Source organism: Diorhabda sublineata, chromosome 7 (genome assembly GCF_026230105.1).
Source record: "Diorhabda sublineata isolate icDioSubl1.1 chromosome 7, icDioSubl1.1, whole genome shotgun sequence".
NCBI classification, from domain to species: Eukaryota; Metazoa; Arthropoda; class Insecta; order Coleoptera; family Chrysomelidae; genus Diorhabda; species Diorhabda sublineata.
Window position 1 is genome coordinate 32,276,704 of NC_079480.1, and position 23,401 is coordinate 32,300,104.

The 23,401-nt window shown below is 33.2% G+C and overlaps 1 protein-coding gene across 12 annotated transcripts in view; it reads left to right on the forward strand.

The window, feature by feature from the left end:
* LOC130446395 (glutamate-gated chloride channel) overlaps window positions 1-23,401 on the forward strand; it is a 135,245-nt gene that overhangs the window by 73,099 nt on the left and 38,745 nt on the right. For 9 of the 12 annotated variants that reach the window (XR_008910142.1, XM_056782630.1, XM_056782631.1 and 6 more), the window contains 5 exons: window positions 4,265-4,485; window positions 5,595-5,677; window positions 5,830-5,970; window positions 10,088-10,240; window positions 13,864-14,078. Coding sequence is in view for 11 of the 12 variants with exons in the window: in XM_056782630.1 (XP_056638608.1) it covers window positions 4,265-4,485; window positions 5,595-5,677; window positions 5,830-5,970; window positions 10,088-10,240; window positions 13,864-14,078 (813 nt within the window). In the remaining variant the exon portion in view is untranslated. The remainder of the gene's footprint in view (window positions 1-4,264; window positions 4,486-5,594; window positions 5,678-5,829; window positions 5,971-10,087; window positions 10,241-13,863; window positions 14,079-23,401) is intronic. The other 3 variants (XM_056782641.1, XM_056782639.1, XM_056782640.1) reach the window with 1 other exon arrangement.

Consider the following 23,401-nt stretch of genomic DNA (forward strand, 5'->3'; position numbering starts at 1 on the left):
GCAAAGTCTAGCGTCTTCAGCTGTCAATTGAGACGACAGTAGCTGATACCACAGAAGGGTTCAAGTCCTATGAAGGGTGTGTCTGCCTCTATTTTAGTGAGTCTGTTTCCCTCCACTCCGATGGGTCGGAATCCATTGCAGAGTAACTATATTTTACTTGCGTATCTGGTTTAACAGGTCCTGGCATTTCCATATTATTTTGAATTTCATGATATTGAAGCTTAGACCTCTAATGAACAGGATGTTGATCTTTCGTTTGTAATAGTTCCTATCTGGATTGAAATGGATGCATTTTTTGGTTGTGTATATTATTTCTGCTTGAAAAATCTTTAGTGTGACCAAGTATTCGTTTCTAGACCCTTGTACTCTAATTCCAGTTCTTTCTGCTGTTTTAGAGCAATTTGAGAACATTTCTGTTCATGTCTCGTTTGTTGTTTTGATACCACAATTTTGGCAAGTTCCAGGTATGGTAATTATCTTTGAAGACGGTTTTTCTTTGTTATTTCCTTTCTGAGTGACGTTTTTTCCGATACACTTTTCGATACTATATGAAAAGAGAGATTTGGAATCAATTTCTGCTCAAAAATCAGAACTCTTGGTACCCATTTGGATAAAAATTTGCAGTTCCTTAGCCTTATCACGTACAGGAATGAGTCGGTTTCCCAAAATGAGTTTTTCTACAGCGATGACGTTTTTATCGGTAACATTTGTTCAAGGGCAAGTTTACCACCACTTTTCGGCTTATTAGAAAAGCGGAACACCATTCATCCTCTCGAGTCTTGAAGAGGCACTCATTTCTTCAGTAATTTCCGAAAATTTCCTCAGATTTCACATTATCTTTTACCAAAAAACAAATGATGCGTGCGCAACAGATACTGGTATGTCCTTTTCGCCCATGGCTATAAGTACACTAAAAAATGAGATTATGCTATCCTGACTGTTCTCTACGCTCCGTAAAACATCAGTCTAATATCCACTTTCACCAAATGTTTCGCACGTGCTCTCGAAACTACCCTCGTAACAGCAGCTTTCCCTTCTTCACCTTCTTGTTTATATATAAATGAATAAATAATTTTCTAGTTTCTACTTTCTCTCGTTTATTATTGTGCCTCGAATATGTTAGGTTTAATACAGAGTGGATCACATATAACCTTCCACATCTATATTTGGTAGTATTCATCATATTACCAGAAAATATTGATACACATCGATTTTTATTCTAAGCGGAACATACTTCAACTATACAGACACCTGTCATTTGTCAACTACCTCCCTTCCAATCTCACTTTTCCTCTCTTTTAAATAAGGAACACACGATGTGTGAAACGTAGGGAAAATATTAATTTATCACCTTCAAAAATATAGACTGATGTCAACTTTTTATCCATTCTTTGCTTCTGTTATGAATATTATGAACAAAAATCGGCTTGTTCGACCATTTGATAAAAAATTGATGAATACCATTTCCTTTGACGTACTCTGTATATCTACTTCTCATTTGACATTATTTCATTTGTCATTTAGCGAAAATTTTACTTAATTGACTCATAGATTTCTTTGATTTGATACGTTTGATACGCTTACTGACGGTGATACTTTCATATTTCCCTGGTATAACGTTGACTGAATTAAAATATGGTTTATTCACATTTTCCATCAACGTCCAGTCGATAGTAAGAAGCATGATTCACGGTAATTCCTGATCAAATGACCTTTGATAATAATATAACGATATATTTTACACACGAATATTAATAATTAAATTACAGATATCTGCTTTATCGTCGCCACCGAGGCAATTCTGGAAATTCTCTGACTTTTTTCTTTACCTCTAAGTCTCCAGATATCTACTCATGCAATTACGTGACAACTGCATCGTACTAGGTCAATACTTAACAAGGTGCTAGGAAAGGTTACTCTAAAATCAATAAAAAATTATTGCAACTATGATTTTAATCAAGAATTTCTATTATATTATTAATTGTAACTTTTCTTGATGAATATTTATTTATTATACAAGAGAAAAAGCTAAAATCTAGTACTTTTCCGATGTATAATATACAATTTTTTTGTTTGACCAGAAAAACGATGATTTGATATTGAAAAATTGAATTATCAAAATATAAAAAGTCAGGGAATTATCGATGTAAAACTTGAACTTTGAAATTAGTAGACTATGCTGTGTAGATAAGTAGAGGACGATTTCGAATACATTCCGAGGTTTTATTAAATTTTCGAATGAAGTGGGAGGTCAATAACAAAATAATTTCTTTATAAAATCCAATACTAGAATAAATAAATCAGAAGTAACTACTGTGCCACATTACATAAACAAACGAATATTCAGAATGTTTGAAGAAAAGTTTAACAAGAAATTCAAGGAATACCTTTATTTGTGAACTCATCAATCTACGAAAAGAAAAGCCAAAACAACAAGATTGTGGTGATTAACAACGAGAAAGTTTAGTTGGACTCACATATTGAAGAGACTAAATGGAAGACTAAATGGAAGACTAAATGGAAGACTAAATGGAAGACTAAATGGAGGACTAAATGGAAGACTAAATGGAAGACTAAATGGAAGACTAAATGGAAGACTAAATAGAAGACCAAGTGGCAGACTAAATGGAAGACTAAATGGAAGACTGAATGGAAGACTAAATGGAAGTCTAAATGGAAGACTAAATGAAAGACTAAATGGAAGACTAAATGGAAGGCTAAATGGAGGACTAAATGGAAGACTAAATGGAAGACTAAATGGAAGACTAAATGGAAGACTAAATAGAAGACCAAGTGGCAGACTAAATGGAAGACTAAATGGAAGACTGAATGGAAGACCAAGTGGCAGACTAAATGGAAGACTAAATGGAAGACTAAATGGAGGACTAAATGGAAGACTAAATGGAAGACTAAATGGAAGACTAAATAGAAGACCAAGTGGCAGACTAAATGGAAGACTAAATAGAAGACCAAGTGGCAGACTAAATGGAAGACTAAATGGAAGACTGAATGGAAGACTAAATGGAAGTCTAAATGGAAGACTAAATGAAAGACTAAATGGAAGACTAAATGGAAGGCTAAATGGAAGACTAAATAGAAGAATAGTGAAAAAATGAGCAATGAAAAGAAAAAAGCATAGATGTTAACTAGTAACTGCTTTTCTAATTAAAGTAAGTTATCCAATTGGAAAATTGTTGTTTCTACCCCTAACAGAATTTATGTTATTTCATGGCAATGAACCAGGTGCTCATTTAAGCATATCTAAAAATATTTCTTGTTTCTCTGAATTATACTATTGGTCAAAACTCAGGAGCTCTGTGAATGAATGTTCATTTTGTGTTTCTTGTGAAACCCAAAATTCACCTAAAGCTGGTGTTATGGATCATTATAAGGATATTAACTCTCCATGTCAATGGATTACGGCTGATTTGGAAAGTCCTTATCCAAAATCAAAATCTGGTGAGAGATTTGTTTTAATAATTACTGATTGGTTCACTAAATTTTGTCTTGTCTATCCAATGCCTCGCGCAACCGATCAGGGTATTGTGTGTATAGAAAACATAGTTTATCAATGAAACCTCGGAATGTATTCGAAATCGTCCTCTACCTATCTACACTTCGAATTAAAGTAAAGTTTGTATTAAGAAAACTTACCAGCGAATATAAAAGAGAGATTCGTTGGATATAATTTGGTAGGAAAAGGGAAATTTTAATAGGAGGAGGGTTTGTTGGAGTGCGCACTGATATAGGAATTGCTCCTCTTCAGGGCTGGGGTTGCGTGGGGTTGTGTTTGCTAACTTTTCTGGAGGAGGATTTGGATTTCTGACTAGAAGAAAATGAAAAGAGAGTTCATATCAAAAAGACACAATATATCCCTTGGATAGCACTGTTTATGACACCCCACTATCTACATACATCTAACATAACCTAAACGCGTCAGTTTAGGTTATGCTGGATCAGGTTAAATTAAATTTCTTGTATTTAATATACAAGTTATATTTGCATCTAATTTATGACCTCGTCATTTTTTGGTTGGATTCTTTCAACTTCCTACACAATTATTTTGGTTACAATTAAGAGTGATGGAATTATATACAAATAAAATGTTCATAACCCTAAAATTAATAACCTAACTTTGAACTTACCCAGCCTAACCTAACCTAAAACATATATTAACCTAAAACGTATATTTCTTGTTTGTTTGTTGTTTTGTGATGGAATATTTGTTGCGATTAGATAATGGAAATGCATTTTCTCGTTTCAGAAATATGAAGTAGAGTTTTTATTGCAACAGCAATGGTACGATCCAAGATTGAAATATTCTAATCAAAGCCAATACGACTATTTAAATGCCATTCACCACCACAGCGATATCTGGATTCCCGATACCTATTTCATTATGCACGGGGATTTCAAAGACCCAATTATACCGATGCATTTCTCGCTGAGGATATACAGAAATGGAAGTGTAAACTATCTTATGAGGTAATAACTGTTTTCAAACAATCTTCACACAGGTGTAGTCCTTATACTCTTGAATATCGGCGAAAGAAAGTTCTGACCTATTCAGTGACGTCCCTTTGTTAAAATAACTAAATTGTATTGAGATAGGCGGAGATTTGACTTAACTAAGATACAAGTATCTCAAATATAAGATACAAGATATGTATTTGCATTTGTGTCATTATTAGTCCAACATCACATCGATAGATGGCGACTCTTCTTACTAATGTCACACATATACAAGCACCGACCTCACTGACCTGAAGATTTATGTCAGTGCTTGCAAAACAACGAACATCAATGAATTATTGATTTTGATGTGGGTCATTTTTGTATTTCTTTTACCCCGGGGGTTTCATATTCCTTTTTTAACCTAATCTAACACTATTTGGGTTTTCAGGGATCAAGAGATAGAAAACAATTTGGGTACACCACAAATTTCGAAGCATTGCTTTAAAGATATTAAACAAGTCGATGTAAATGTTGTGGATATATTTGCAACATGCAATGTATGTCCAAAAGTTATAAGGGGTAGTATTATTTCTAATACGAATTTCTTGAAGCATTTAAAAGTGGGTCTTTTGTGCAGATTACAACTGGTTCTAGATATGTTAATTTGGACAAGTTGATTGTACAATTTATTGTTGAAATCGTGTCACCAGTATCAGATGCTTTTAGAGCTTTGATTAAAGGTGCACAACAACTAACAAAGTCTCCAAAAGTCATGTGTGGTCATACAGCTAAAAATAAAATTGTGAAGAATACAAGACAAAAATTAAAATCGAGTTGAAAGCTATTGAATTGAATGCTCTGTACAGAATAATCCTCCTAATATTGACAAAAACTTTGTCTGTAGTCGAAAATTCTTTTCTAAGGATGAACTTTTCTTCGAGGTCTTTCTTTTAAATGATTTGTCATTTGGAATTTTGATTTCGTGCTGTTCGAACAATACAAAGCTCGAAAGCTGTTATCAAGAAAAACTATTGAAAATATTTAGAATATTCTGTTATATTTAAAATGATCGTACTATCTCGTGTAAGAAGATAAAACGATGCAAAAGTGAATATTTCAACGCTTATTTTTTTTTGTAGGAGACATTTAATTTTATCCTGTCAAGGAAGTTTAAATATTTTTCCCTTCGACGACCCAACGTGTACATTTTCAATGGAAAGTAGTGAGTATTGTTATTTTTGTGTTTGAAATGTGTGATAAGGATGAATTCATTGAATGGATGCTTATAACAGACTGACAAGGCAAATCGTAATAACTCAAATCATTTAGAACGAGAGGCTTCGATTATATGAAAGTTCCTGCTTGTGTTTTTAGTATCTTATGAGATGACGGCAATCAAGTACGTTTGGAAAAACGACGAAGACGTTTTACGCAAATCCCCAAGCTTGATGACTTTGAATGCTTACCTCATAAATAATTCAACATTAGTGTGCCCAATCAAATCTAGTTGGAGAGGTAAGAGGAAGCGAATTTTCATTTATATTTGTGTTGTATCCTAACATAATTAAAAATCACATTTACCCATTTTCAACTATCTACTGCACTAGGGTGTCAAAAAACTCTCGGCCCGCGGGTATTATGGCGACTGCAATAAACATTTTTGCAATCTGTACGTAGTAAAATACAAAGAAACTCAAGTATGATTACTTTGGATTTGTCATTTAAACGGAAGCAATATAGAAAGAATATGTAATTTCAAATAAATTCAATAGTTTGAACAATACTTTTCGTTTTTTAAACTAGTATTTTATTATCATTTCTAATCACGATTTTTACATGCGATAATAATGTAAACGACATGTCCCAATTTAGCATCATTGGTTTTATTGAATGACAAGAATGTTGAATTGATGTTTATTAGTATAGAATGAGTAAAGTTTCTCTTTCTCATGTACCCAAGTTTTCATTCTATGTGTCTGTCTCCTACTTTTATTCTTATTCCTATTAAGTTTTTTCTTTCTGATCCCATATCTCTTCACATTCTACTCTGCCTACCTTTTCTTCCCTTAATTTTGCAGCCTTCTTTCAACACCTTTCTTGTGACTCTGTTTCCATCATGTGAAGGATTCCATAATAATTCAACTTTTTCTGTTCTCACTTTGACTTTTATTGGTTCTTGTTGTATTATTTGCTTCACCTCTTAACCACAATCTTCTCGGCCTACCTCTTCTTTCCTTAATTTTGCATCCTGCTTCCAACACCTTTCTCTTGAATCTGTTCCCATTCTGTAAAGGTTTCCATACTAATTCAACTTTTTCTGTTCTTAATTTGACTTTTATTGGTTCTTGTTTTATTATTTGCTTCACCTCTTAACCACAATCTTCTCGGCCTACCTCTTCTTTCCTTAATTTTGCATCCTGCTTCCAACACCTTTCTCTTGAATCTGTTCCCATTCTGTAAAGGTTTCCATACTAATTCAACTTTTTCTGTTCTTAATTTGACTTTTATTGGTTCTTGTTTTATTATTTGCTTCACCTCTTAACCACATTCTTCTCGGCCTACCTCTTCTTCCCTTGATTTTGCATCCTGCTTCCAACACCTTTCTTGTGACTCTGTTTCCATCATGTGAAGGTTTCCATACTAATTCAACTTTTTCTGTTCTTAATTTGACTTTTATTGGTTCTTGTTGTATTAATTGCTTCACCTCTTAACCACAATCTTCTCGGCCTACCTCTTCTTCCCTTGATTTTGCATCCTACTTCCAACACCTTTCTCTTGAATCTGTTCCCATTCTGTAAAGGTTTCCATACTAATTCAACTTTTTCTGTTCTTAATTTGACTTTTATTGGTTCTTGTTTTATTATTTGCTTCACCTCTTAACCACATTCTTCTCGGCCTACCTCTTCTTCCCTTGATTTTGCATCCTGCTTCCAACACCTTTCTTGTGACTCTGTTTCCATCATGTGAAGGTTTCCATACTAATTCAACTTTTTCTGTTCTTAATTTGACTTTTATTGGTTCTTGTTGTATTAATTGCTTCACCTCTTAACCACATTCTTCTCGGCCTACCTCTTCTTCCCTTGATTTTGCATCCTGCTTCCAACACCTTTCTTGTGACTCTGTTTCCATCATGTGAAGGTTTCCATACTAATTCAACTTTTTCTGTTCTTAATTTGACTTTTATTGGTTCTTGTTGTATTAATTGCTTCACCTCTTAACCACAATCTTCTCGGCCTACCTCTTCTTCCCTTGATTTTGCATCCTACTTCCAACACCTTTCTTGTAACTCTGTTTACATCATGTGAAGGTTTCCATACTAATTCAACTTTTTCTGTTCTTAATTTGACTTTTATTGGTTCTTGTTGTATTAATTGCTTCACCTCTTAACCACAATCTTCTCGGCCTACCTCTTCTTCCCTTGATTTTGCATCCTACTTCCAACACCTTTCTTGTAACTCTGTTTACATCATGTGAAGGTTTCCATACTAATTCAACTTTTTCTGTTCTTAATTTGACTTTTATTGGTTCTTGTTTTATTATTTGCTTCACCTCTTAACCACATTTTTCTCGGCCTACCTTTTCTTCCCTTAATATTGCATCCAGCTTCCAACACCTTTCTCTTGAATCTGTTCCCATTCTGTAAAGGTTTCTATCCTAATTTAACTTTTTATGTCCTCGCTTTCTCTTTAATTGGTTCTTGTTCTGTTATTTGCTACACCTCTTAACCACATTTTTCTCGGCCTACCTTTTCTTCCCTTAAATTTGCATCCTGCTTTCAATTCCTTTCTCGTGAGTCTGTTTCCATTCTGTAAAGGTTTTCATACAAATTCAACTTTTTCTATTCTCACTTTCTCTTTTATTAATTCCTGTTTTGTTATTTGTCTTACCCCTTGAGTTCCACATTGTCAACATTTTTCTCTGAAGAATCGTTGTTGCCCTTTTATTTTTTCCTGTCATACAGCTTCATCAGTTGCTATTTAAATTGATTTTGCTTTGACCCCACTAGATGAGGTGAATAGGTTGCCTGTAGATCATTCGTTCTCGAAGAGGGTAATTAATCTGTCTGGGCATATCATATAGTGGACAATGGAAGAGCCCAGATTCCGGTTTTTAATCCGAGAAAGGGGAAGGGACAATAAAGAATCGGAAAGAATTTTGCCGGATATGTTGTTTGTTGTATCACAAAAAAGAGTATTCCAGGAGTTGAAGTAACCCATGATAATGGCTGTAGTGAGAGTGGATGCATATTTGAGAAGGTCGATAAAAAGTGCGGATGTTTGTATTAAGAGAAAAAAGTTGTTGTCTCGTTATTTAACGAGATATCGATAGTTTTGCAATCCAGGTTCTGTTGTGACAGAAATTGAGGGAGTTGGTGAGGTGTCAAGTCTCTTGCCGTGTTAAACTAACCTTAATATGGTTTTCTGGCCCTTCTGGGCTACTTGTTAAGAGGCTTTTATCATAGTAATTTACCAAATGATCCAAAATATTCGTTTACATTCTAAAATTAAATCAAATCTTAATAGTTGTCAACCGACTTTTCGTATCCAACAATTCTTTCTTGTTTGCTCCTGTGCTTATTAAGCATACCAATTAATTTGTCATTTTCCTTCATTTGTTTATTTTAAGAAGTCTTGGCCCTTGTTGCAGAATAAAATTCAGAAAAAAAGAATTATATGGAGTTGAAATATTATTCTTACGATTGTGACTAAGAAACATACCAATTATAGAATCAAGGATCTCCAGTATATTCAGGAATAGTAAAATCACTTGAAGCAACGGATTAAAGATCTTGTTTATTATTTCCCGTTGTATAAAAGGTCTGATCTGGTCGAACGAAAGTATTTTAGTTTTTTCCTCAAATTAATTTATTCGTAGAAACTTGAAATTTTGTGATGTTTTTGTATTCGCAGAAGCTTAATAATCCTATGATTCCTCTTTCGAAATTTTGTAAAATGAAAACATTATTTGAAGTTTCCGATTTGTGAAAGTATGAATAGAATTGCAAGTTTTCTTCATCATTGATTAATTCAACTTTGATTAATTTTTGTTATTCTTTAGTATTCGTATTGTCTTATTGTCTACATTTTTTTTGTATATATTTAGCATTATCTTGCTTTTGTCACTTACTCGTTAATTTTTATTACCATTTTCGTTTATCCTATAACATGGATAACATAATTTTCACATAATTTTAACTTGAAATATTCCCCGATGAATTCGCTATCAATTCTTCCATTATTTCTATGACTTCGATCTTTCGATCTTTCTTTCTTTATAATGAAAAATTTCTCTTTATATTCAATCGTAACTTTGTTTTGTATCTTGCATCAATTTTCGATAACCACATCGGCTAAGAGCTAAAAGAAGATCAGCATCGCTTTTCTGATAATCTAAATTTTTGTTCAGAACTGAATTTCTCATATTCGAATTTTGTGTTATGTTTTGATCAATAATTTTTTTTGTTTTCCATTATTTAGAACTTTAAACTTTCTTATACCAATTTATTATTATGAGCATAAAACTTGATCATCAACATCTACATTTTAGGAAATTATTACACAAGTAGTGTTAATGGTAGTGGTAGTTATAAAATTTTCGTTTGTATGTTTTAACTAGTTTTGATTACTTTCAGGGAACTATAGTTGTTTAATGGTAGAATTAATATTTACGAGAGATCGAGCTTTTTACTTCACAACAGTATTTATACCAGGTATAATATTGGTTACGTCTTCGTTTATCACGTTCTGGCTAGAATGGAATGCTGTACCTGCCAGAGTAATGATTGGTACGTTTCAAAAATCAAATTTTATTCACGAGAATATTTTCACAAATATGCAGTTTCAACTCCCCGTATAATAAGTGAATTGAGGCCAAATGTATGTACATATGAATGAGCGATAATTAAATTTCATTGGATATTTCTTATACAAACTACTGTATTTGCATAATAATATCCAGAGAATTTAATTTTGTATGAACAAAAATAATATTCTTCAATTGGAAATTCAAATTTTCCGTAATAGAAATACGTGCATCAACTCAAATTCCATGGTAAAATTTGTTCGCTCTTTTGAATTTACAACAAACAAAGGCGTGCAAATAGGGACTTTTTTCAAGTAATTTACGATAAATAAGTCATAATTTCGATTATACAAGTTGATTGATTAGTATAATAAAGTTTATTCTTTCCTTTGTCCTCTGGAAATTTGAAGGATTACAGCCCATCATTAGTCTTCACATTTCAAAATTATTTACAATCTCAAAAGGAGATTCCAGTTTTTTTATTTATTTTATTGCAGATTTGGAAACCTCCTTATTACAATAACACACCCTGTACTATATAAGAGGAATTCAGAAATGAAAATCTATTACCGCTAAAACATTCGAATAGCAGTAAAAATTCTGGAGAATTATTTATTTCATTAATTGAATCATCATTTTCTCATTTTATTCAAATAAATAACCTTGTACGCTTTGTGATTATCGAAGAAATCTACCCTCTACTTCTTTTTTATCAAGTATTCCCTTAATTTATTTATTAGTTCTTGAGATATATCGATTTTTCTGTACCAAACAACGATTATGTACTTATATCTAATTAGTTGACAATTAATTATGAGTTGGCTACGATTTATCTGTCAAAAACAAATCAAATGTACCTATTGTCAGGTCATGTCATTGTCAATTATCAGTTTTTGACAAATCAATCATAGCCAACTCACAATTAATTGTCAACTAATTAGATATAAGTACATAATCGTTGTATAGATATGGCACATTATTCTGGAACACCCTGTAAGACTGTGAATAATTTTATGATGTGAAAACTAATGACGGCTATAATTCTGCTAATTTTCAAATTGATATGTCAAAGGACAGAGAAGGCAATGAACTTTATAACACTAATCAATCACCCTGTAAAATTTATAATGAAATTAGCGCGATCATAATGGATCAGCGTTAAAGCATGTAGGTAAGCGATTATACGCTGGGAGACGTGCTTTAATCAGTATGTTGAACATTGCAACCACCTCAAATTTCCAAAAGAACTCACAGCACATTTAGCAGAAGAGCAGGCATACAAGAAGGATTAAAGAAACATGATGGACCTGTACAATGATACGGATGCCAAGGATTCCATCACTACCAAAACACGTACAATATGGACGTGCATTACTTGAGATTGTCGTCGTGGGATTTCTAAGAACATCACTTATCCTCACAAAGAAATAAAGCTCAATTTTAGAAGATTTTCGCTCAAGAAGTGAAGTGAAGTCAATCAGAAGTGATTAGGTCGTGTTTTTATACTATTTTGCCGCTCTTGCTTCTCAATCACACCAACGAACGCAACGGAACTAGTCTTTGTCTATAATCGCGAGTTCTGGATAGCTCCTTCTTTGTCAGATTCCTCTACCAGAAATTGAACACTGCTTTGGCCTTCCATGATGTGGTACAGGATATTTCTCTCATTTAAAAAAGTGAAGTGGCTGTTACAACCAAGATCGGGCGATTACCTCTCGTGGTTTTTTTCTAAGGTACCAGGATGTCAAAGGAGACAATCTTCCAGATCTCTTTTGGTTCCTTCCATCAATGCTGGTGACGACTTGATAGTGGGGCGGACCAGAGCTGATTTGATGTATTTCTTGATATCTTGATATCTGGAGTGTTTGTTAGTAGTATAATCGTTTGATGGCTCTGGAGGTTTCTTCCGTTCCAAAAGATGTCGATTCGTGGTTAGGACTCCTTTCTCGTGACCTCCGGGGAAAATTATTTGGCGTTGTGTAGAGGCAGATATCGTTCTAGATGAAGAAGTCCCCTGATAGAGCCTGTTCACTTTTTTTCCAGACTTTCTTGGTCTCCAGGCGTTGTTTCAGACTTCCACAGTGCGTCTTGTGGTATCTGGCGATGTGTAGTTAGTGCTTTCTTCCTGGACTACTTGGGAGTCTTCTAGAAGGTATGAGATGGGGAAATCGTTTGTTTCAACTGATTTTAAAAAAGTTCATACTCGTTTACGAAGTTTTCTGCATCGGAGAGACTGGAGAGATAGTCTAGCAGCTCGTTGGAGTTTCCTGAGACGTGGTAGATGCTGAGGTTGTGTTTTTGTAGAAGAAAAGTGAATCTTAGGAGTTTTGCTTTCTCCAATTTGAATCTGCTTAGCCCAGTCAAAGCTCTGTTGTCAGTATAGAAAGTGATATGTTGATCTTGGAGATATTGCTTGAATCGTTCAATTGACCAGTCGACAGCGAGGCATTCGATTTCGTTTATGTGGTATCTTCGTTTGGCAGGACTTAGCTTGGCATAGCAGATGATTCTTGTGTTTATTGGTTTATTTTCACAACAATCAAGTTTATGCAGACGAGAATCCCCATGAGATTACAGAGCACCATTATCAAAATGTTTTTTCAGTGAACGTAAATCGTAGAGGATAACTAAATCGGGCCACATTGTTTGCCTCATCCATTAAATGACATTTCTTTCACCAGTTTTTGAGGAAATGATCTCCCTGAACAACTTGAGGACATTGCACACAATATCAGACGAAGTATGTGGTTCATGCACGATGGTGTTTCAGTATACAGTCGGATTGCTAGCCAATATTTAGATTAATCATATTTTAACCGTTAGATTGGTCGAGGAGGGCCTCAACATTGGTTTCCTCGATCTCCAGATCTGAATTTTTGTGATTTCTGTTTATGGAGTTAACTCAAATCATTAGTCTGCACGACACACATAGTTGATGTTAACGATTTGAGAAATCGTATAAAAATATCGTGTGATACCATAAAAAATGCATGGCAATCCATGATACGTTCATGTATTTCAGCTAGAGGTGGTTATTTCCAACATTTATTATTAATCTAAAATTATGAATTATGATTAAGAAGTTTTTTTTTTATTTCATAAAACTTCATCTTAAACATAGTTTTGATATGAAATGAGTTGCTAATTTCACCCCCTTATAATATAACAGGAATATTTAAAAAAATACCCGTGATTAGTCCTTTGCGGGTACACGAAAATTACAGAATTTAGCCGCTCACTGTATAATTAGTCTGGTCAAATTAGACCAAAAAAATAAGAATGAAGCTACATAAATTCCCATCAAGCTGAAAAAGTTGCTTAATATACAATTGAGAATAAAATTTGAATGTTCCCCATCATTTCCGTGTATGGAAAAAATTTTATTCAACAACAAAGGTCAAAAAAATGAGTTTTTCGCAATTTTTCTTTAGCAACATCTTCGTGAATTGATAATTTATGTGATGGCGAACATTCAAATTCTATGTTTAATTGTATTTTAAACAATTTTATTGATTTTCGACTTGACGGTAATTTATGTAACTTCGAATGTCTAAATCGACTGGATTAAATATCGATTTCAATGCTTGTATATGTTTTTGTTTTTAGGTGTAACAACAATGCTCAATTTTTTCACAACTTCAAACGGTTTTCGTTCAACATTACCTGTAGTATCGAATTTAACAGCAATGAACGTTTGGGACGGGGTCTGTATGTGTTTCATATACGCTTCCCTTTTAGAATTCGTATGTGTTAATTACGTCGGAAGAAAAAGGCCGTTACATAATATCGTTTATAGACCAGCAGAAAATATTTTAACGCAGGTTAGTAAGCAATATAAATTTTTTTGTTATTTTGGCTGTTTATTCGTGTTAATTTTGGTTCTTGGTGTGCGCGAGTGTTAACAATTCTTACAAAGAGGATAGCACATTACAGAGTTGTGGAAAATCACGGTTCCTACTTTCGAACATAGATATTATTCCATTCCAACAGTTTTGTTGATCAACCATACGCACAAGAAATAAAACAATACATCTTTTTATTATTAATGACAAAAAAATTTATCTAAATCAATAATAGTACAGTCAGTAGGTATTTGTACTTGGAAAGTTCTCCTGCAGTTTTCAAAATTAACAATTTTATAGGTTTTGACCGAATTTCAACTTTACCACCTCGTATCTTCACCGCTCGTGTCACCATATCGGAAAAATTACGCTTAAAATCAGTTTTTTAATAAGTTAGAGAAAGCGAATTCACGTCTGCCTCACTATTTCCAAATTTAGTTCAATCTCCTTCGATTCATTGTTGTAGAGGGACCAGGCGTTGTGCTTTCATCGTCTTCAGTACTGATTGAAATATCAAAAACGGAATTTTCTTCTGCATCATCGGCGATGGGATCATCATTTCATCGCGTTCCTCTTCGTTCTCGATTTCGACGTTTAATTGGTCGAGAATAGTGTCTGTTTCTTCTTCTTCACTGCTATCTTGTAATAGAAACTGCGAATTATCACAAGAACCGTCACATTTTGCTCACACAACCGAGCACTGTTTTTCTGCATCCGCAAACTTCTTGAAAACTTCTCGTGCATTCGCAAGAAATAAGTTTCAGCAAGCTTTCTGGAACAGAGGGCTCGAAATTAATAACAGTAATGAGCTCATTATTGTTTTTTTTTTCATCCACATTGCCCTACATTTTATTCGTTCCCATACCATTAATAAACCTGGTGATAAGTTCGAAACGAATGTTGTTGTGCTGCTGCTTCTGTTGGTGGTAGCAACTGTAACTGTATAATTCGAAACGTTATCCAGCTTTAGCAATGATCTCTGGTTAGCTTAGGCTAGGTATTTGTACTTGGAAAGTTCTCCTGGAGTTGTGAAAATTAACAATTCTATAGGTTTTGACGTGCTCTTACTGAATTTCGGCTTTGCCACCTCGTATCTTCGCCGCTCGCCTCACCATATTGAAAAAACGACGCCTAAAAGCAGTTTTTTGATAATAACACACGTTCCAGCAGAAATACTCAATTCCACACCACCAGGAGTTGAAGAAAGCGGCGAGTTTTTTTGTGGTATCCCGAATAGGCCTAATCCACGTATGACTCACAATTTCCAAATGTAGTTCAATCTCCGACAGTTCATTGTTGTTGAAGGTCCAGGTATTATGCTTTCATCGTCTTCAATACTGATTGAAATATAAAAATCGGAATTTTCTTCTGCATCATCGGCGATGGTTTCATCGTGTTCCTCTTCGTTTTCGATTTCGTTGTTTAATTGCTCGGGAATGGTGTCCGTTTCTTCTTCTCCACTGCTATCTTGTAATGGAAATTGCGAATTATCATATGAACCATCACATTTTGGTCACACAACGGAGCAGTTTAGCGCAGCCTTTCGGCATCCGCAAATCTTTCTTGCATTAGCAAGAAATAAGTTTCGACAAGCTTTCCGGTGCAGGAGGCTCGAATATAGTAACTGGAATGGTTTTTTCCATCTTCATTGCTCTACATTTTGTTTTGTTCATTCCCATACCATTGATGAACCTGGTGATAAGTTCGAAACGATTGTATCGTATTGCAGCTTCTGTTGGTGGTAACGATTTCTCACATCTCTGTAACTGTATCATTCGATGAGGAAACGTTCTCCAGCTTTAGGAATGACTTCTGAATCAGCATTTCGATTTTTAAATACTTCGATAACCTCATTTAAATCAAGGTTTTTGCGACTTTTCCATCTTTCATACTATTTATGGAGTATTTTTGCCGTGAAATTTTTTCTTTTGCTGAATTGAGAATGTATTTGCTTCGTCAAAAGAACGAGATCTTTATCTTCACCGACACCTACTACAAAATCAAATTTTGTCTTCAACATTCCAATGAGGCTGTTCTTGTGCGCATCATTACCAAGGAATTTTGTCTATGGAAGCAATTTTTCGTGATCCTCTGGATTGTTCTACATATTTGGTACTAAGATTGACATTGGAGATTCAATGCAATTCGACGTAGGTAATGTATTCATTGCAAATAGATGAAAAATATTCGCCCTGTTGCCAAACGACTCGGTGAACTAAGCAGTTTAAATTAAATATTAGGCGTGGATGTACGCCGAAACTATTAAAATTAGGCAAAAAAGATTTTGACATAAATTGTAGGAAAATTTTTTTACAATTTTCTTGTTTTTCCTGTAAAATTTCGTCAAGAAATAATTATTATGAAAAAACTGCTTTTAGACGCTTTTTCTCCAATATGGTGGCGCGAGCGGCAAATATACGAGATGACAATTTTTAAATTCGAAAATAACACGTTAAAATCTATGAAATTGTCAATTTTCAAAACTCCAGGAGAACTTTAAAGGTAACCTCTATTTTTTCAACTAAACGACTGTACTATAATTATAAGAATAAAAAAATGATTTCCATCAATAAGTTAAACAGCTTATAAGCTTTAAGCGAAAATACATTGAAGTATAAGTGGATATTAATTGCTCTTCTTGGATCTCTCCAGTTCCGCTGTCGGCTCAAAATACCGCGCGTGTTTTATAGACTTGGAAAACATATAAAAGCTGATTGGAAAATAACAAAAATTGTAAATAAAAACTGATAACTCGTAACCCTTATTCGACTGCTAGGCAACATTCAGATGCACCATATGCCATGCATTGGCCTTCCCGAACTCCAAAGCTAAATCCTTGTGATTTCTGAGCATGGGGATTAATCATTCGTCTACAGGACACCCATAGTTGCTATCAATAAATAGCGTTTAGGGCAAAAATTTCATTAAACTTCATCTTGGAAAAAGGTTTGATATGAAATAAAGGGTTGCCAATTTCACCCCCGTATAATGTAACAGTAATATTAAAAAAATACCCGTATGTATGTACAAAATTTCAAGTTTCTAACTCTAGTAAAATTTTAAAAAACATTTAATTTTAGTTAATTTATCACCTTTCTAAGGGTGATATCTCGGAAATGGTTTGGCTGAACAAATTTTGTAATAGGAAAGTTCCACCTTAATTTCATACGAGTAATTACCAGCAAAATTTTGTAGCATGTGTGGTTATTAAATAAAGACAAATGTTTCAAAATTTATTCTGAATTAATTTCCATTATTGGAAACAGTGTACCTAAGTATGCCGTTTCCTAATCAAAAAGTGAAAAAACACAATTCACATTACAAGTTATCATCCTTTCTATTAAAGTTTGAACCATATTGGTTGAGAAATTTATCACACTTGTTGCATGTTGAATGTGTGATTCAAAATTTAGTCAAAACTTAGCGATCGAAATTATTTTGCTAGTTTCAAAAATCGCGTGTTCAAAGTTGTTGCAGCCCTCAGAGGAGTGAAAGTAGTATTTGTACTTTATAATAAGAGATTAGACCAGTACGCAATATTTGACAGTGCTATCCTCTTTGTTTTTGCTTTTGTAATGAGATAAACATCTATAATTATATAAACAATTAATGATATGAAAAGTACAGTTTTGTATGATGATGACTAGAGGCAAGATCTCCAAAAAATTAGAAAATTTTTTCAAACTAATACCACGTACACGCATAATTGTCATTTTGGGCACTTCAAACCTTAATCTGCGGAAAAATTCCTAGTGAGCTGAAGATGTGGAAAATCGACATCTATATCATGCCGACTAAAAAATTTATAAAGGTCAAAAGGTCACGAAAATAACTCGCGATCTATTGCTTAGAAGTCAATAGCAGTTATAATTTCAAATCATCTTAAGAAGTTTCTTTTTTTGTTATTGTTTTTATTAAACTTTTTGCCACGTTAATCTATTATTTTCAACTATTTTTATTGTTGTTCAAATTATGCCAGACGCTAATTTTTAATTGAAAAAAGGTTTCTTACAATCTAAAATTAATTTGCCAAACAATAATTCGATTATTGAAACTTTAGCCAGAACGATCTAAAAGTGGAAAGTGATTGGATATGTTGGAAAAGTTCAGACAATCACGTGTTAGTTGCGCAAGCGAAGTAGACGGCAGCAGCCGTTTGTAGTCAAAATGGCGTTAGTTTAGTCAAATTATTGTATTCGTTGCTGTTAAATTGCCAGATATTTTTATTGTTGTTCAATCCGTGCCAGACGCTAATTTTGATTAAAAAAAAACTTTCTCACAATCTTAAATTGATTGGCCAAACAATAATTCGATTATTGAAACTTTTGCCCGAACGATCTAAAAGTGGAAAGTGATTGGATATGTTGGAAAAGTTCAGACAATCACGTGTTAGTTGCGCAAGCGAAGTAGACGGCAGCAGCCGTTTGTAGTCAAAATGGCGTTAGTTTAGTCAAATTATTGTATTCGTTGCTGTTAAATTGCCAGATATTTTTATTGTTGTTCAATCCGTGCCAGACGCTAATTTTGATTAAAAAAAAGTTTCTCGCAATCTAAAATTGATTGGCCAAACAATAATTCGATTATTGAAACTTTAGCCAGAACGATCTAAAAGTGGAAAGTGATTGGATATGTTGGAAAAGTTCAGACAATCACGTGTTAGTTGCGCAAGCGAAGTAGACGGCAGCAGCCGTTTGTAGTCAAAATGGCGTTAGTTTAGTCAAATTATTGTATTCGTTGCTGTTAAATTGCCAGATATTTTTATTGTTGTTCAATCCGTGCCAGACGCTAATTTTGATTAAAAAAAAGTTTCTCGCAATCTAAAATTGATTGGCCAAACAATAATTCGATTATTGAAACTTTAGCCCGAACGATCTAACAGTGGAAAGTGATTGGATATATTGGAACAGTACAAAAAATCACGTGTTAGTTGCGCAAGCGAGGTAGACGGCGGCAGCTGTTTGTAGTCAAAATGGCGTTAGTTTAGTCACATTATTGTATTCGTTGCTGTTAAATTGCCAGATATTTTTATTGTTGTTCAAACTGTGCCAGACGCTAATTTTGATTAAAAAAAAGTTTCTCACAATCTAAAATTGATTGGCCAAACAATAATTCGATTATTGAAACTTTAACCCGAACGATCTAAAAGTAGAAAGTGATTGGATAGGTTGGAAAAGTTCAGACAATCACGTGTTAGTTGCGCAAGCGAAGTAGACGGCAGCAGCCGTTTGTAGTCAAAATGGCGTTAGTTTAGTCAAATTATTGTATTCGTTGGTATTAAATTGCCAGATATTTTTATTGTTGTTCAATCCGTGCCAGACGCTAATTTTGATTAAAAAAAAGTTTCTCGCAATCTAAAATTGATTCGCCAAACAATAATTCGATTATTGAAACTTTAGCCCGAACGATCTAAAAGTGGAAAGTGATTGGATATGTTGGAAAAGTTCAGACAATCACGTGTTAGTTGCGCAAGCGAAGTAGACGGCAGCAGCCGTTTGTAGTCAAAATGGCGTTAGTTTAGTCAAATTATTGTATTCGTTGCTGTTAAATTGCCAGATATTTTTATTGTTGTTCAATCCGTGCCAGACGCTAATTTTGATTAAAAAAAAGTTTCTCGCAATCTAAAATTGATTGGCCAAACAATAATTCGATTATTGAAACTTTAGCCAGAACGATCTAAAAGTGGAAAGTGATTGGATATGTTGGAAAAGTTCAGACAATCACGTGTTAGTTGCGCAAGCGAAGTAGACGGCAGCAGCCGTTTGTAGTCAAAATGGCGTTAGTTTAGTCAAATTATTGTATTCGTTGCTGTTAAATTGCCAGATATTTATATTGTTGTTCAATCCGTGCCAGACGCTAATTTTGATTAAAAAAAAGTTTCTCGCAATCTAAAATTGATTGGCCAAACAATAATTCGATTATTGAAACTTTAGCCAGAACGATCTAAAAGTGGAAAGTGATTGGATATGTTGGAAAAGTTCAGACAATCACGTGTTAGTTGCGCAAGCGAAGTAGACGGCAGCAGCCGTTTGTAGTCAAAATGGCGTTAGTTTAGTCAAATTATTGTATTCGTTGCTGTTAAATTGCCAGATATTTTTATTGTTGTTCAATCCGTGCCAGACGCTAATTTTGATTAAAAAAAAGTTTCTCGCAATCTAAAATTGATTGGCCAAACAATAATTCGATTATTGAAACTTTAGCCAGAACGATCTAAAAGTGGAAAGTGATTGGATATGTTGGAAAAGTTCAGACAATCACGTGTTAGTTGCGCAAGCGAGGTAGACGGCGGCAGCTGTTTGTAGTCAAAATGGCGTTAGTTTAGTCACATTATTGTATTCGTTGCTGTTAAATTGCCAGATATTTTTATTGTTGTTCAAACTGTGCCAGACGCTAATTTTGATTAAAAAAAAGTTTCTCACAATCTAAAATTGATTGGCCAAACAATAATTCGATTATTGAAACTTTAACCCGAACGATCTAAAAGTAGAAAGTGATTGGATAGGTTGGAAAAGTTCAGACAATCACGTGTTAGTTGCGCAAGCGAGGTAGCAGCTCTTTGTAGTCAAGTTGGCGTTAGTTTAGTCACGTTGGTGTATTCGTTGTTGTTATTTTTAATGTTTTTGACAAAATTGTGTTACATGATGAACATGTATATGTGAGTCCTCTCGACGTTTTGTCAACAATTATTACTAATACACAAACTGAAGATATCGACAAGGAATAAGAAAAAACGATATACCGAAATAAAACGATTTATTCTTGAATAAGAAAATCTTGCAAAAAATGCAAAAGACATTTTTTGTTTAGTTTACTAGGAAGAATTTTTATAATAACCGCTTTTGATCTTCGAGCGATAGATTGTGAAATATTTGCGAAAAACTGATTTACATGACTTTTTGACCTTATTTAGCCAACACGATCTCGATGTCGCTTTTTCACATCTTCATTACAACACAGTAATTAAGATGTATACAAAAATTTCGTTGACTAGGAATTTTTCCATAGATAAAACTTGAAATGACCGGACTATGTTGGAATGAAGATGAAATAAAAATATTGAAATGATTAATAGCACAACAAACAGTTAAAGATGTTTTTGTAATTGAAATTGGTCTTGGTTCAAAATCTTTTAAGAAATAATAATTCAAAGTAGCATTTTTCAATACGATTATTGTCTGTTACTTATACGTCTAACCGTTCAGTTTTTTAAGCTGTATTACGAGGTCTGACTATTATATAACGAGACTTGTAGACAATTGTCACTTGAAGGGGAGCATTCGAATGTAGAATAATTTTTAAAATAAAACCTTTTTTCGTAACCATTTATTAGCTACTTATCGTATATTATTTTTCCAATCTGTGCGTGCTAAAGCAAGAATCCGGTCAAATTATACTAAAAAATGAAAATTTTGAGGCGCCTTCTTTTAGAAGTAACTTTATTGTATGTATTGGCAAAACGTAAAGTTGTATTTCAAAAGAATAAGAAGAAAGGTCCGCCTGAAGTTATATAGTTATATCAAACTATCAAATATAATTTGTTAAACATGTATATTCTTTTTTATTTCTTCTTTAATCTTCAAAACATTTGAAATCTGACGAAACCAATATTTCTACCAAACATGTATATTTTTATTTATTTCTTCTGAAATCCACAAATTATTCGGAATCTGACGAATCAACCATTTTTACTAAACATGTATATTGTTATTAATTTCTTGTGGAATCCTCAAAACATTCGAAATCTGATGAATCACAAATTTTTGCTAAACATGTATATTTTTATTTATTTCTTCTGAAATCCACAAATTATTCGGAATCTGACGAATCAACCATTTTTACTAAACATGTATATTGTTATTAATTTCTTGTGGAATCCTCAAAACATTCGAAATCTGATGAATCACACATTTTTGCTAAACATGTATATTTTTATTTATTTCTTCTGAAATCCACAAATTATTCGGAATCTGACGAATCAACCATTTTTACTAAACATGTATATTGTTATTAATTTCTTGTGGAATCCTCAAAACATTCGAAATCTGATGAATCACACATTTTTGCTAAACATGTATATTTTTATTTATTTCTTCTGAAATCCACAAATTATTCGGAATCTGACGAATCAACCATTTTTACTAAACATGTATATTGTTATTAATTTCTTGTGGAATCCTCAAAACATTCGAAATCTGATGAATCACACATTTTTGCTAAACATGTATATTTTTATTTATTTCTTCTGAAATCCACAAATTATTCGGAATCTGACGAATCAACCATTTTTACTAAACATGTATATTGTTATTAATTTCTTGTGGAATCCTCAAAACATTCGAAATCTGATGAATCACACATTTTTGCTAAACATGTATATTTTTATTTATTTCTTCTGAAATCCACAAATTATTCGGAATCTGACGAATCAACCATTTTTACTAAACATGTATATTGTTATTAATTTCTTGTGGAATCCTCAAAACATTCGAAATCTGATGAATCACACATTTTTGCTAAACATGTATATTTTTATTTATTTCTTCTGAAATCCACAAATTATTCGGAATCTGACGAATCAACCATTTTTACTAAACATGTATATTGTTATTAATTTCTTGTGGAATCCTCAAAACATTCGAAATCTGATGAATCACACATTTTTGCTAAACATGTATATTTTTATTTATTTCTTCTGAAATCCACAAATTATTCGGAATCTGACGAATCAACCATTTTTACTAAACATGTATATTGTTATTAATTTCTTGTGGAATCCTCAAAACATTCGAAATCTGATGAATCACACATTTTTGCTAAACATGTATATTTTTATTTATTTCTTCTGAAATCCACAAATTATTCGGAATCTGACGAATCAACCATTTTTACTAAACATGTATATTGTTATTAATTTCTTGTGGAATCCTCAAAACATTCGAAATCTGATGAATCACACATTTTTGCTAAACATGTATATTTTTATTTATTTCTTCTGAAATCCACAAATTATTCGGAATCTGACGAATCAACCATTTTTACTAAACATGTATATTGTTATTAATTTCTTGTGGAATCCTCAAAACATTCGAAATCTGATGAATCACACATTTTTGCTAAACATGTATATTTTTATTTATTTCTTCTGAAATCCACAAATTATTCGGAATCTGACGAATCAACCATTTTTACTAAACATGTATATTGTTATTAATTTCTTGTGGAATCCTCAAAACATTCGAAATCTGATGAATCACACATTTTTGCTAAACATGTATATTTTTATTTATTTCTTCTGAAATCCACAA